The sequence below is a fragment of the Cricetulus griseus genome, chromosome 5 (assembly GCF_003668045.3).
Source record: "Cricetulus griseus strain 17A/GY chromosome 5, alternate assembly CriGri-PICRH-1.0, whole genome shotgun sequence".
Taxonomy (NCBI): Eukaryota; Metazoa; Chordata; class Mammalia; order Rodentia; family Cricetidae; genus Cricetulus; species Cricetulus griseus.
The window spans coordinates 49,385,021-49,400,892 of NC_048598.1; the positions used below are offsets into that span (position 1 = coordinate 49,385,021).

At 37.2% G+C, this 15,872-nt stretch overlaps 1 protein-coding gene across 3 annotated transcripts in view; it reads right to left on the reverse strand.

The window, feature by feature from the left end:
- The window catches only part of Kcnt2 (potassium sodium-activated channel subfamily T member 2), a 339,295-nt gene that overhangs the window by 138,756 nt on the left and 184,667 nt on the right, over nucleotides 1-15,872 (reverse strand). For all 3 annotated transcript variants that reach the window (XM_035445603.1, XM_027417432.2, XM_035445602.1), the window contains exon 12: nucleotides 15,104-15,167. In XM_035445603.1, the coding sequence (XP_035301494.1) occupies nucleotides 15,104-15,167 (64 nt within the window). The remainder of the gene's footprint in view (nucleotides 1-15,103; nucleotides 15,168-15,872) is intronic.

Here is a 15,872-nt window from a genome sequence, read left to right on the forward strand (position 1 = left end):
TAGTGAGGAAACAGGGAGGGGAGCATGGAGAACCGCCTCTGTGGGCAAGAGCTACAGAAGAGAGAGGCAGAGAGAGAGGAGAGAGGAGAAAGGAGAGAGAAGATGAGAGAGAGAGAGAGAGAGAGAGAGAGAGAGAGAGAGAGAGAGAGAGAGAAGCAAAGAAGCAGGGAGAGAAAGGGAGAAGTAGGCAGGGTCTTTTTAAAAGGGAACATATTGAATGTGCATATTTGGTGCTCTTAATGGCTGCAGCTGAGGGTCTATCCTATTAGAACCGCAAGGGCAGGCCAATACAGAGCCTGAATATGAACTATGTTTCCAAATTAATAGACATGGCTTTGTGTACCTTACTATTGTTTTCACAAGGTATTGTGTTGATAAGTACATAAAATTTTATTGTCCTTAAAAAATAATGTGTGTTTTGATTTGGTGGTTATTATATCGTGAAAACTTCATCTTAAACATTGCTGACCTAAGTTTTAACGACTTATTCTGCAATTGGTTTATGTTTATATTTCTGGAGTGGCATCTCCAGAGTCTCTAATAGTTACCTGAGGCAGTCAACAGGATCCTTCCATTATATACTTTTAATTCTATTTTTCCTCTATGCACACAGGTTTGGCTCTTATTTTGTGCACATGATACTTTTTCCCTAATTATTTTTCTTTGCTTAGCTTCATGTACTCTTATCATATGTATGTGAGTATGCTAAGCAGCCAACTAGCTTAAGGATCCTAGTGCAGACAGTGGGTGTTTTAATCTATCATTTTTCTCTTTGAGCATAGTTCTACAAATTCCTTTCTTTCACCTGCTTCCTCTGAGTGAAACCTTTGTTATCTGTTTTCTCAATTCAGTGAAATTGCAATGTGTTACTTAGATCATCTTTTTGAGTATAAATATGTATGCACATACTTACACATGAGTAAAGTGGAGTTTGTTTGGGGGCTGATTCTGCTGTTTATTTTATTCTTATAGATCACATTCCCACTGTGTTCATGTTGTTCAGTCTGAAAATAATTATTTGTATAGCTTGTTAAGAATTTAAAAAATTTGTGTGGGAATGCTATTCCAGAGCTCTAGGCTCCCATATGGCAGAGAGCAGCAGTTTCTCACTTACTTGTAAACATGTTTCAGATCTCAGTTAATTGTCAAAATTCAGGTCATTATATTTTTATTCTTCACAGGTACTTTTTACCTATATATATTTTTTAAAAAACCAGGAGTTACATATGTAGGTCATATAATAACAATGTCTAACCTTAGACCAATGATGTTACATGAATTCCACTTGAAAATTAGCTCAGAAATTATCCTCGAAAAGAATTCTGCTCTTAAAACACAATGATGTTTTGTTTGTGTGTTTGTTTGTTCTTGTTTGTTTGGTTTTGTTTTCCTACTTCAGCATTTACCCTCTCCTCAGCCATGATAGGTGCTATTCATTCTTTATACTTACTATCTATCATTTATTATGTATTTATCATTTTTATTTGTTATACTATTGATTACCATTCATCAAATCACTGAAAGTGGAATTGTGTGAGGTAAGAAATCTACTCTCTTCTGTTATTTTGTTCACTGTTTTTGTGTTTGTATTCACTGGTGTATCTCAATAGACACTTAACAATCATTTTCTGAAATTATGAATGAATTCAAGTGAAGTTTGCTTTCCTCTAGCATAAAATAGGATAGAAATACAATTATAAAATTTTAGCCATTTCAGAAAATAAAAAAAACTGATGTAATCACCAATGACATTCACCTTCCTGAATCCATGATCACCACTCAGTACAAGCTTCACAAATGTCCTCTTCCTTTTGAAATTCATCATTTTCTGGGTTGGCATATCCTCACTCCCTCTCGAATATTTGTCTGTTCTTTTTCTTTATGAATTATTTTTGTTGATTTTACTTCATTTATAACTTCTAAATATAGGGCTGTACTTAGGGTACCTAAAAGATGATTTCCCCACTATATTCAATCCTTCTGTGGCCTACTGTCCTTAGTCTTTATGCTTTAAAGTGCTTTCTGTATTTATTATGGTATGTGTGTGTGTGTGTGTGTGTGTGTGTGTTTAGAACTATATATCTCATATGAAACCCAAATCTCTTCTCTTAATACTCGCTTAATATTCATATCTGGATACTTTGGATATTTAATTAATGTATTAAAAATTTTATTTCATTATCCAAACATGCTTCTCCCAAAACACCTTGGAGTCAGCTACTGACAGTGTGCTATTCAAATTTCATATAATCTCAAACTCATCTACTCCATATTTAAACAATCATTCAATAAAATGGCAAGTTGAATTAGCTGTTTTCAATGTTTACCCCCAAATCAGCTGCAGTTCAGACTCCACTGCCATATAGACGCCAGCAATATTTCTATCTCCTTCCCCAGTCATCTCACATAGAACCATAAAACACCTAACTTTTCACATTCCAACAAAAGCAATAGTAATGAAAAACAGACCATATCACATGCCTGCTGTGCCATATACAGAAAATGTCCTCCAGTGTACTGCTGTACACTTCAACTTTACATACCAAGAAAACAATTTATGATTTTCATAAAACACATATAATTTGTGATTTTCCTCAGTGAAATACCAAGTTCACTGCTGTCAATTTTTTGCTTTCTTGAATAAGAAAATGAACAACGAAGTTTTCTGCCATTCTTCAGCTTCAGCAGGAGTAGCTGAAACATCTAGTGTTTCTACGAAGATTTCCTGACTGACATATATTCTTATGATCAAACAACATGAGCTTCTCTGTAGCCATCTTCCTTTTTTTCTGGCCCTCAACTATCATCTCCAAAATATAATGCTTTCCCTGTCACTCACATCCTCTACACCTCAGTCCATTTAAAATATTTCTATTTATTTTTTTCTTCTTAAAAAGATCTATTCTCTCAGTACTAAAATCAGTATTACTTTAGTAGCACTTCTATAATAAAGTGTTTGTGTGTGTATGAACACACTGGAACTTAAAACCTGGAAATTGATTATGCATTCATTCTAAATGCCACAGATCATATGCCACAGTGTTCAAAGGACTGATTCATTCTGAGGGCTGTGAAGAACCACCTGACCAATGTCTCTGTCTTTAAGAGAAAGACGATGGGATTCATGGATCCATGGCATCCTCACTTATTCTTGTTTCTGACTTTCACATAAGCAAACTACTTCATAAGGAAGGAAGCCTGCCACCGAGGCGTTGTAGCATGATGATTTACTGGTAAGTTGATTGCTCTGTAAATATCCGTTACAAATGTAGTTATGGACTCAGTTACTAAGTGGAGGATACAATTAAATGTGGGTTATAGTTTAACGTGGAGTGTGAAGAAAGAAAGAAAAAAGACCAAGTGTTCCCAGGAAAGATGCTAGATACTATTACTATTTAAAATATAAAAGATAACATTTTTAAAAAACTATAAATTAAATTAAAATGAACTTTTCAGAGGCTAAAAAACCAGAAAGCTAGTGGAAAATGTGAAGGAGACAGAACACAGCAATGACAAATGGACAGAACAGAACAAGCAGAGGAGCAATCAAAAGACCTCTGCCAATAAATCTCCATGCCCTTAGAAAGTTAGCTGTCCTGAGCCAGATAGAGTCCCAGCTGGTAAACAGGGCACTTGATATTTCATCTTCTTTTTTTTGAAAAGAAAGAAAAATTTAGATACAAAGAAGGGAAAAAAATAGCTAATACCTACATGGATGTATGTGGATAAAGTAGTCTGTGTAGCAATCTTACTCTTTTTTATCAATGAATAGAAAGGTATTATTGAAAACAAAATTTAAAATTCATTTAATATTAGCACTTAGAAACAATATTGTTATTTCTTTGATCCTTCAAAACAGCTAATGAAGTATAAGCACTAGAAGATTTAATTCAATCCTACACTGAATTTAGTAGTTTATTCTTCATCAAAATGTATTTATTTTTACATCCTGAAAACAATTTCCCCTCCATCTTTCCCCCCATTCCTTCTCCCCAACCTCTCTTCCAATCCCAACCACCTCAATGGACTCCTCCTCCATTTCTCTTCAGAAAGGGACAGGCCTCCCATAAGTAGCAACAAAGCATGGCTTTTTTGGTCAACTAGGGGCAGATGGGAATGGGAACTTGAAGGAACAGGTTGGAGGGTAGATGGAGCAGGAGAATAATGAAAGAGAATTCTTGATAGGGGACCATTTTGGGGCCATGTTGAAACCCAACGCAAGGAAAGCTCCCATGAATCCACAAGAATGACCCCAGGTAAGACTCCTAAGAATAGTGGATACATAGCATCAACTGGCCATCTCCTGTGATCAGATTAGTGACTATTCCAGTTGTTATCAGGGAACTTTCATCCAGTGACTAGTGGAAACAAATACAGAGACCCACAGACAAACATTAGGCTGAACTCTGGGAATCCCACTGAAGAGAGGGAGGAAGGACTGTATGAGTGAGAGGGGTCAAGGACATCACAATAAAACCCACAGAAATAACTAACTTAGCTCATAGGAACTCAGAGAGTCTGAATAAACAACCAGGGAGCCTGCATGGGACTGATCTAGGTCATGTATATACAGCTATGTACCTTGGTCTATTTTTGAGACTCCTAACAATGGAGCTGAGGCTATCTCTAATGCTTTGCCTGGCTCATTGGAACCTATTCCCCATACTGGATTGTCTTGCCCAGCCTTAATACAAGGGTAGGTGCTTACTCTTACTGCAACCTGACATGCCAACAATCTTATTTTAATGACTTTGTTGGATGGATGAAAGAGGAAATGTTAAAGTAAAAGTTAATAAAAGATGCTCAAATGTAAAGCTTGATGGTTAAGACACAAATAACAAATTAATGAATGACGGGACAGTAAGTGCTAAATAGCAGGTATATAAATAACAGACATTTGCCAGCCTCCAAATGTGACAAATGGTAACAGACATGTGAAGAAAACATCTGATTTTGAAAATCTAAATAAGTGGTTAAGTAGCACAAAAGGATAAAAACAGAAATATAATCAAGGTGGACTGTGACTTTCCCTCAAGTACAATTTACACAGCCGCAGTATTCTGTCAATAGGTTTAGCATTTAGATGGATAGATTGGATAAGTAGAAACAGCATCTATTTACAGATATGAAATTATACATGTAAATGATCAAAATTTGAAAATGGTAAAATGGGAGTCAAAACTAAAGATAAGACTAACAATTGTCTCTTTGTTAAAAAATAAAGATGCAAAATATATTACAAATAGCTCAAGGCGAATAAGGTTGGGTATTTCTAGGGAACAAATTAAGGACAGGAAAGAGTAGAAAGCAAAGTGAATGCCTGGGAACCCTGAAAACATATTAAACTAACTATAGTTTTAAAGAGCAGAACCACTTTAATTTACAAATTTGAATAACATGCCATGTGAACAGCAAGCTATTGTGGGCATGGGGAGAGTTCTTTCTAAAGGAAGGGGCTTAGAAGTTTTGTGGAGCTGGGCACAACCCAGTTCTGCTTCTCTGGGAAGTCTCATTAACACTGCTGAACTTGGGTTCTCTCACCTCGAAAACAATTGCCCAAAATGCCGTAATGTGACAAATGCCTGACCATATGAGAGCTACTCAATAAATGTCAATTAGGTTTGGCTCTTTCTTTTCTGAGTTATTTAAGTAAATGAACTTGGAACAATTGTCCCAACATGTACATACTAATAATACTTTAAAAAAGTTCAACATCTTTAGCCACCAAGGAAATAAAAATGAACACTACTTAGAGATCCATCTTAGCCACCTGTCTGAATGGCTAAGATTAATAACACAGGTGACAGCTCATTCTGGGGAGGATGCAGAATAACAGAAACACTCCTCCACGGCTGGAGGGATGGCAAAGCTGTACATCCAGCATAGAAACCATCATGGCCACTCCTCAGAAAATCAGGAAGCAATATACCTCAGGACCCCAGCTATACCACTCTTGGGCATATCCCCAAAGAAGGATCCAACCTATCACATAGACACTTACTTGCTCTATGATGTTAACAGCAGCTTTATTCATAATAGCCAGAAGGTGGAAACAACCTGGATGTCCCTCAACAGAAGAATGGATAAAGAAAGGATAAGACACACACAATGGAGTATCACTAGGTTTTTAAGAAGGATGACATGATGAAATCTTCAGCCGAATGGATGGAAATAGAAAAGATAATACTGAGTGAGGTAATTCAAAGACAAATATGGCATTATTCACTTATAAGTGGATATTGTTGTTAAGTAAATGATAACCAAGCTACAATTCTTAGACCCAAAGAGGTTAGGTAACGTGGAAGAGTCCTGGGGGACACATAGATCTCCCCAAGAAGGGAAATAAAATAAATTTGGAGGGTTTATTGGGGGCAAGTGGGGACAGGAACAGAAGGGAAGAGATAGAGGAAGGAGATGGGATGGAGGAAGAGATGGCTGGGAATCAGGGTGAAGGAATTGGAGGGGTGGTGTACAAATATAGTACAGTGAAAACTTGCTGAAATCCGTGAATGTATCCTAGTGAGGATTCCTAGTAATGGGGGATAAGAAGTCTCAAACAGCCACCTCTTGTAGCCATGCAAGGCTTCCAGTTGTAGGACTGGGTTGCATTATCCTGAATTGCTGATGAAAGGATTTTTGTGGAGCACCCCGAACAATTCAGACTAACGCTAGAACAGAGGTTTGCTCTCTTAAAAACTTCCAGGGGTCCCCATTGCCGAGGACAACATCCACACAGTTTATGGAATGTGGAGAGGTCGAGCTGATACCTGTATAGAGCCTTCTGCCAATGTTCTAGACACTTTGGCGTTGGGGAGGTACTCTGCATGCTACTGGAAAAGAAACACTGAAACCCACCCAGCCTCAAAACCTTTGACATATACAATCTGTCCTGACTGCAAGATGTGCTGGGGGCAATGGTGGTACAGAACTTGTAAGAGTGGCCAATCAATGTTTGGTTTAACTTGAGGCTCACTCCATGAGAGGCAGGCCATGCTTGAACTGCTTAGGTGGCCAGGAATGAGAGACTGGATGCCCAGAGACCAAAGGAACAAAAAATATGACTAGAAAAGAGAAAACAATGGAATGATTCCTAATGATATTAGGATATACACATAGAAACATGCCTTGCCAGGTTTCCTCTGGCAGCAGACAGGAGCAGGTGCAGAGACATATAACCAGACATTAGAAAGGGAGTCTAAAAAGAAATAAAAAGGAACAAGTGCCCCTAGGAAAGATGCTAGACATTATTACTATTTAAAATATAAAAGGGAACCTTGTTTTAAAAAATACAACTTAAATTGAACTTTTCAAGTTTTAAAATGAATTTTTAGTCTGTTGTCATCACTGTGGGACAAGGTGGCATAAAGCAGAAATGTACTGGAGACGTAGCCGAGAGTTCTACATCTTCTACTAGTAACAGAAAGTGGTCTGAGATGCTGTGTGTGGCTTGAGCATATATGAGACCTCAAAGCCCACCCCCACAGTGACACACTTCCTCCAACAAGGTCATACTTACTCCAACAATGCCACACATCCTAACAGTGCCACTCCCTTTGGGGTCCATTTTCTTTCAAGTCACCACACCATTTTATTGTATAAAACTACATTTACTTTAAAGCTCCAATACTGATTATTTCCTTGTTTCCTGATTTTTAAATCTAGCAATATTAGTTCTGATTTCTTGAGTTCCTTTTCCTATTAAAATGTTATCTACTGCTTTCCTATAACAGAAAAGTATAGCTTTCTGTTCCCGAACCTGACCTCACGTTCACCTCCCTTGCTCCACATCTTTAACTGAGATGAGATTTACTACTGAGCATTCATTCTGCTGGCAACTGCTCTTGGTAAGGCAGAAAGAGCATCCCAGTGCCATTTCCATCTTCAAACTCATTTTCCCTTGAGACTGCACTGTACTCTAGGCATTTGTTTTTCCAGTCATGAATATAAAATACATCTTCTCTATTTAGGCAGTTACAGCAAAGTACTCCAGACTTGGGAGGTTTATAAATAAGAGAACTTTCATTTTTTACTGTTCAGGAGGCCACTGTCCATAACAAGATGCCAAAAGCATGGATTTCCGTCAGACCACCTGCCTTTGCTGGCTTATGTACAAGGCTGCCCTACAGTAGTGGTCCTTAAAACTAAAAGCAACCACTAGATGAGGAACCATCCTTATGGTTTCCTTTCCACTTTATTTCCTATGTGAAAGTCCTGTGCCTAAATAAAAGCAACTGTGACATTGTTGAAGCCAGAGCTTCAACTTGCAAATCTGAAGAGGTCACATTCTGTGTGCACCATTTGTCAAGTAGAGATCTGTTTTCAGTATATTCACCCACATCAAAGAACAGCAAATTAAAAATTGTCCCCGGGCAGCCCTCCATGTGCTGTGAAGTGACTCTGCAAATAGAAACTGTTGCATAGCTGTTGGCTCAAGACTGGCTTTCCCTGGAACAAGGGGCAAGCCCACACTCTGCACTGTTGTTGGGGATCAGAGTCCACCTTTGCCTTGTTCACACTTAGGTCTTGGTAAACCACATTTTTTAATTATCTTCCCAATAGTTGTATGCTGTTTGAAAACTAATCTCAAAATGCAGCAACTCTTTAGCCTTCTTTGTTTCTTTTTGAGAAAAGAACAATTCATAAGATAGAGAATTCTAAGTGGAAAAGATTATTTTTTTTCAGAAATTTGAAAAGAATTGCTTTTACTGGAAGATCTGTATGTGGGTGTGTGGGTGTATGTGCACACACACACACACACGTATAAATTATAAATGCACACTTATATATGTACATGTACACATATATGTACATACACACATATATAAAGATAAATTTCAAACTTAATTTGCTTTGTTTACTGTCATTTCATTATATAATACTGGCATGAATACAAATTTATTTATATTACCAAAGTAACCCAGTCAATACAAATACATGGAGACATTTAGATTCTTCATCTTTAGTTTTAAATTTTTTCTTTTTGTTTCTCAGATTTATATCCCTCATGGAAATTGTATGCTCTATATTGTACATGTACCTCCAATGCAAGTTTGGTATCTCACAGTCATTACACCATAATAAACAAGTCTTGCACATATTACAGTTCCATCCCCAAAACTTGATTAAATTGGTTGGCATTATATTTTGGAACTTGTTAGGAGTCACAGAGGAAACTGCTTCTCAGTCCCCCTCACTTCATTTCCTAATATATAGATAATATTTTATCTACTTAATCCTGGGTGAGAAAATGTGATGTTCTCACAGTTTACACTTCTTTTGACTTAGTTTTATTAGTAGTCTACTTTTGCTTCTTAGGTCCAGTGTTCTTAAATTTCCCTTCTAATCCTCCTACAGAATTTCCCTTTTGTTATTTTTATATTTGATTTCCAGAGACTTCTAGATGATTCCTGAATGTTTTTCAGGTATACGATTGTTTTGTACTGTTGTATATCATTCTTTATTTGATATAGGTATCATGATCTCACATTACACTTCAGGTTTTATTGAAATCAACATCTTCTGGATAGTTATTGTAAAACTGAATTTTTATCCATATTTATAGCATTTTTTCCTGCTTCTCATGATTTCTTTCTCTTTTTGGTATGAGTTTTGAGTTTATTCATTCTCTTTTTCTCTAGTGTTACTCTTGGCAATTGTCTAAAATGCCCACTGAATATCACACAGACTATATATATATATATATATATATATATATATATTATATATATATGTGTGTGTGTGTGTGGTGTGTGTGTGTGTGTGTGTGTGTGTGAGAGAGAGAGAGAGAGAAGAGAGAGAGAGAGAGAGAGAGAGAGAGAGAGAAGCATTTAAACTGAAGAAAATGTTAAGAAAAGAATGCTGACAAAAGGATATCAAGGTGATAGAAATTGGAAAGGGAGAAGTCACACTATCACTATTTGTAGATGATATGATAGTTTACATAAGTGACCTGAAAAATTCCATCAGGGAACTACTACAGCTGATAAACACCTTCTGCAAAGTGGCAGAATACAAGATTAACTCAAAAAATCAGTAGCCCTACTATATACAGACAATAAATTTTCTGAGAAAGAAATCAGAGAAATATCACCCTTTACAATAGCCACAAACAACATAAAATATCTTGGGTTAACACTAACCAAACAAGTAAAAGACCTGTATGACAAAAACTTGGAGTCTTTAAAGAAAGAAATTAAAGAACATACCAGAAAGTGGAAAGATCTCCCATGCTCCTGGATACGTAGGATCCACATGGTAAAAATGCCAATCTTGCCAAAAGCAATCTATAGATTCAAGGCAATCCCCATCAAAGTCCCAGCACTATTCTTCACAGACATTGAAAGAACAATACTCAACTTTATATGGAAAAACAAAAAACCTAGGATAGTGAAAATAAACCTGTGCAATAAAGGAACTTCTGGAGGCATCACCATTCTGGACTTCAAGCTCTACTATAGAGCTATAGTAATGAAAACAGCTTGGTATTGGCACAAAAACAGACAGGCAGATCAATGGAATCAAATTGAAATCCCTGATATTAATCCACACTCTTACAAACACCTCTGATTTTTTGACAAAGAAGCTAAAATTATACAATGGAAGAAAGAAAGCATCTTCAATAAATGATGCTGGCATAACTAGATGCTGACATGTAGAAGACTACAGATAGATCCATGTCTATCACCATGCACAAAACTGAAGTCCAAATGGATCAAAGAGCTCAGCATATATCCAGACAAACTAAACCTCCTGGAAGGGGAAGTGGGAACATAAGCACATAACACCATTAGCACAGACACTGAGATCGATAATTACTAAATGGAAGCTCCTAAAACTGAGAAGCTTCTCTAAGGCAAAGGACACAGTCAACAAGACAAAATGTCAGCCCACAAAATGGGAAAAGATCTTCACCATCCCCACATCTGACAGAGGGCTGATTTCCAAAATATACAAAGAACTTAAGAAGCTAGTAACCAAAACACCAAATAATCCAATTAAAAGTGGGGTACAGAACTAAATAGATAATTCCCAATAGAGAAATCTAAACTGGCTGAAAGTCACTTAAGAAAGTACTCAACATCCTTAGCCATCATGGAAATGCAAATCAAAACAACTCTGAGATACCACCTCACACCTGTCACAATGGTTAAAATTAAAAATACCAATGATAACTTATGCTGGAGAGGATGTGGAGAAAGGGGAACATTCCTCCATTGCTGGGAGGAAAGTACAGCCACTTTGGAAATCAGTATGGTTGTGGTTTCTCAGGAAAATGGCCATCAGTCTACCTCAAGATCCAGCAATTCTACTCTTAGGCATATACCCAAATGATGCACATTCATACAACAAGGACATCTGTTCAACTATGCTCATAGCAGCATTATTTGTAATGTCCAGAACCTGGAAACAACCAAGATGCCCTTCAATGAAAAATGGATAAAGAAAATGTGGTACATTTACACAATGGATTACTACTCAGTGGAAAAGAAACAATGGAATCTTGAAATTCGCAGGCAAATGGATGGAACTAGAAGAAGCCTTCCTGAGTGAGGTAACCTAATGACAGAAACACAAGCAGAGTATGTACTCTCTCATATATGGATATTAAACATAGAGCAAAGGATTACCAAAGTACAATCCACACCTCCAGAGAAGCTAAGAAATAAGGACAACCCTAAGAGAGACATACATAGTCCCTCAGAGAAGGGGAAAGTGACAAGATTTCCTGGCCAAATTGGAAGCACGATGCAGGAAGAGGGAGGTAGCAGAAAGAGGAGGGGAGAGGAGAGCATGAGGGAAGATTGAGTAGGGGCATCAATAGAGGCCAGCAAGAAAAGAATACCTTAATAGAGGGAGCCATTATAGGTTTAAAAAGAAATCTGGCACTAGGGAAATATTCAGAGTTCTGCAAGGGTGACCCTAACTAGGAATATAAGCAATAGTGGAGAGGCTACCTTAAATAACTTTCCCCTATAATGATATTGATGACTACCTTAAATGTGACCCTAGAGCCTTCATCCAGTAGATGATGGAAGCAGAAGCAGAGAACCACAGCTAAGCAGTGAGCCAGACTCCTGGGATCCAGTTTTAGAGATGGAGGAGTGATGACCATGCTGGGAAAACCCACAGAAACAGCTGACCTGAGCAAGTATGAGTTCATGGACCCCAAACTGATTCCTGGAGAATCAGCATAGGACCAAACCAGGCCTCCTGAACGTGGGTGATAGTTAGGAAGCCTGGGCAGTATATGGGGCCTCTTGCAGTGGAACTAGTATTTATTGCTAGTGCATGAATAGACTTTGGGAGTCCATTTCTCCATGGAGGGATACTCTCTCAGCCTACATACACGGGGGAGGGCCTAGGCCCACCCCAAATGATGTGACAGCCATTGATGATTCTCCATGGAAGGCCTCTCTCTCCTTGGGGAGTAGATAGGGAGTTGGACAGGGGAGGGGGAGAGGGAAATTGGATTGATATGTAGAATAAGATTGTTGCTAAATTAAATAAAAAATATCAAACAGAAAAAAAGAAAAGAATGCTGGTAGGGTGGTATTATATATAGTTTTATTATAGAATAAACACATATTGCACCAGGGATTTCTTACTTTGTATACTCATATGAACATATAAACACATGTCCATGTGTGAACACACACACACACACACACACACACACACACACACACATTCACACCTGCATTTTCAGCATTTTTCTCTGATAATAGACTACTTCCACAAGCATGTATATTTGAAGAAGCATAAAAAATATACCACACAATTTCTTCTCCATCCACTGAGTTGTAGCATGTAACTATGGCCCCAAAATTTGCTTTCTGACTTAGAAAGTGACAGAACCAATTGCACACAATACCTCTTCTCCCAGGGTTAGGAAAGCAATGCAAGTGTGGAGAGATCAGAGGAATATGCTCCATTTGCTGACGTTGAACATACAGCCCCACTTTAAGCAGCATCTGGCCCCGTTTTTCCTAAGGCTTTTGAGGTCCCCTTGCCAACAGCAGCCACCTGTGATGCATTTCCTCTGTAAGCCTAAATTTTAACTTCCTCTGGATGAGTCAGTTGCCACTCATTTACTTGCTTTCTAACTTCCAGAATTCTACTAGTGTTGTCTCATCTTCTTAACATTTAGTCCTTAGGGATATTTTTTATTAACTTCTTGACAATTTACTATAACCAGGAAGAAATGGATTGCATTCATGTCAATGAAGGTTTCCCAAATTATGATGGAAAGTTAACTCTGTAAGATACTATACATTATTTGCATATATAGATTGTGCATGTGTCCCTGCTGTTAAAAAAAAAGAGTATAAGGCTTATAAAGTTACAAAGTCATGTGAAGAAGATTGACAACTGCATGTAAAACAATAATATATACACATACAAAATAATGTGCATTTCAAATTCACTACTTTACCAGATGTGACTGGAATAGTTTATGTCCAACTATTTAGGGAACTTCAGGTTGTAATTACACAGAAGTAAGGAAGAGATACATTAAAATAAAGTAACATCTTTGAAAGAGGAGAGAAGTAAGGAGATTTAAAATTTTTACTTTAGTTGGTGTGTGTGTGTGTGTGTGTGTGTGTGTGTGTGTGTGTGTACATATGTGGAAGTACCCACAGATGCCAGAAGAGGGTGATAGTGGTCCTGTTGAAGCTGGACACACAGTCAGCTGCTAACAACTTGATAAAGCTTCTGGGAGGTGAAGTTGGTTCTTTGCAAGAACACTACATATGGTTAATTACTGGATCATTTCTCCAGCCCTGGGTTTTTAAAAGCATATGTAAAAGAACTATTTGGGAGCTTTTCAGATCATTTATTTGGGTAATGTCCAATGATTAGTTTCAAGTTAACTCCATAAACTCAGCTCAAACACAGAAATCTGCTCTCTCACAGATTCAGATACTAGAGTCCGAACTCATGGTGGTGACAATATGGTTCCTCCCAGAGCTGTGAGGGGAGACCCTCTTAGCATTTTTATTTGGCTTTTGTTCACTTTCATGCTCCTTTGAAACTCTTTGTTCATATGCCTTCCTTAAAATATTCTTCTTATGTAAGACACCATTACTTTGGGTATACACTCACAATAGTGGCTTCATTACAACATTAAACTTTTGGTGATACCTTGTCTCTAGGTAATTTTAAATTTTTGACCATTAAGAGTAATGTCTTCATCATGTGAACCTTGTTGAAATATAATCACTTTATAGGAAACATTTTCTAATGAAGGATGAGATTTTTTAAATTTGCCAACATATTCATAAGAAAGAAGTTCAACTAAGGTTCAGTAATCATGTCATATTATGATTTACAAATCCAAATTCATACAAAAAAAAGTTCAGCTAACTATCTTTTAGAAAACTGGAGTCACAATTCAGTACTTCATTTAGATTACTTTGATTACAAAAGTTTGGAATTAAAAAATAAATCACAGAAATTCTGTTAAGTCAAAAGTTACCTAACTGATCCCTACCATCTTTTTTTTTTTTTTTTTTGGTTTTTCGAAACAGGGTTTCTCTGTGGCTTTGGAGGCTGTCCTGGAACTAGCTCTTGTAGACCAGGCTGGTCTCGAACTCACAGAGATCCGCCTGCCTCTGCCACCCAAGTGCCCCCTACAATCTTTTTAAATAATGCATATTTACAGTCCCCACTCTAGATACCTTGAATATAATTTTCAAAACAGTATATATATATATATATATATATATATATATATATATATATATATGAATTCTCCAATTGATTCCATTATAATCGAGCAATCTGCTTTCAATTACAGTTAGGGAAACTTAACAAAACTTATCATGTAGGACATAGTTAGATAGAGGATTAAGAGAAAGTGGGTAGAAGATTAGTAAAACATTTTTGTTGACACAATGGACAATGCTTTTAATATTAAAATCATCATAGCTAATGAATATTTGCTTAACTTTAGTGAAAATTTAAAGTTAGGAAATTTCACTGTGCTACTTTTGTTTTTTGTTTTTGTTTGCTGTTTATGTTCTTTGTTTCTGTTTTGACTCATACAAAGCACAAAACTTGCATGGCAGAAAGCAAACTCTACTGGGGGCTTTGAGGTACTTACAGATGATGTCCTGTCCACTTCACAGCGGCTGCTCAGGATGAAACAGGCCTCTGCATTGTCCATCCTAAACACAGACAGACAGTAGACAGTGACCCATTGCCCATCCTAAACACAGACAGGAGACAGAGTGACCAGAGGGACTGCTGGAGAGACTGTGCCATTGTGATGGTGCCATTGTGACCATGTCATCTCCTGGTCCACATCCTACACGCATGTCCTTAAGCTTAAAGGACTGTTGGATATCTTGCTGAACATGGCTACATTTGTAAGAAACACAGCTCGCCTAGCCATAGAGCTTCAGAAATTATTGCAGAAGAAAAGAAGCTGAAGTTAGCTTTTATATTTTCCTTATTATGCTTTGCACGTATTAGGAATACCACCTATCTTGATTTTATGGATAGCTCCTCTCAGATACAACTGCTCAGACAGAGGGAACAGATACAATTAGTGGTTTCAAGTCAAACTCCACTGCATGTTTCCAGGGGACTTTGCAACCTTTTGTTCCAAGCCCTTTTTCCTCATGATAATGTTCTTTAATTCTTAAATTTAGTAACTAAAAAATGTGTTTTAGTCCTTCCTAAGTAGTGATTTTAAAACATGAGAAAGTTTATTTTTCAAATGAGTAACAATTTATCTTTTTGGTACACTGTGATAAAGTTAGATCCTTTAAAAAATATGTTTTCGCTGGAGAAGAGAAACAAAAAGTCCAGGAAACTAATCCAAACAAAACAATTCTGAAGAAAACACTGAGGCATGATTGCTAAATAAC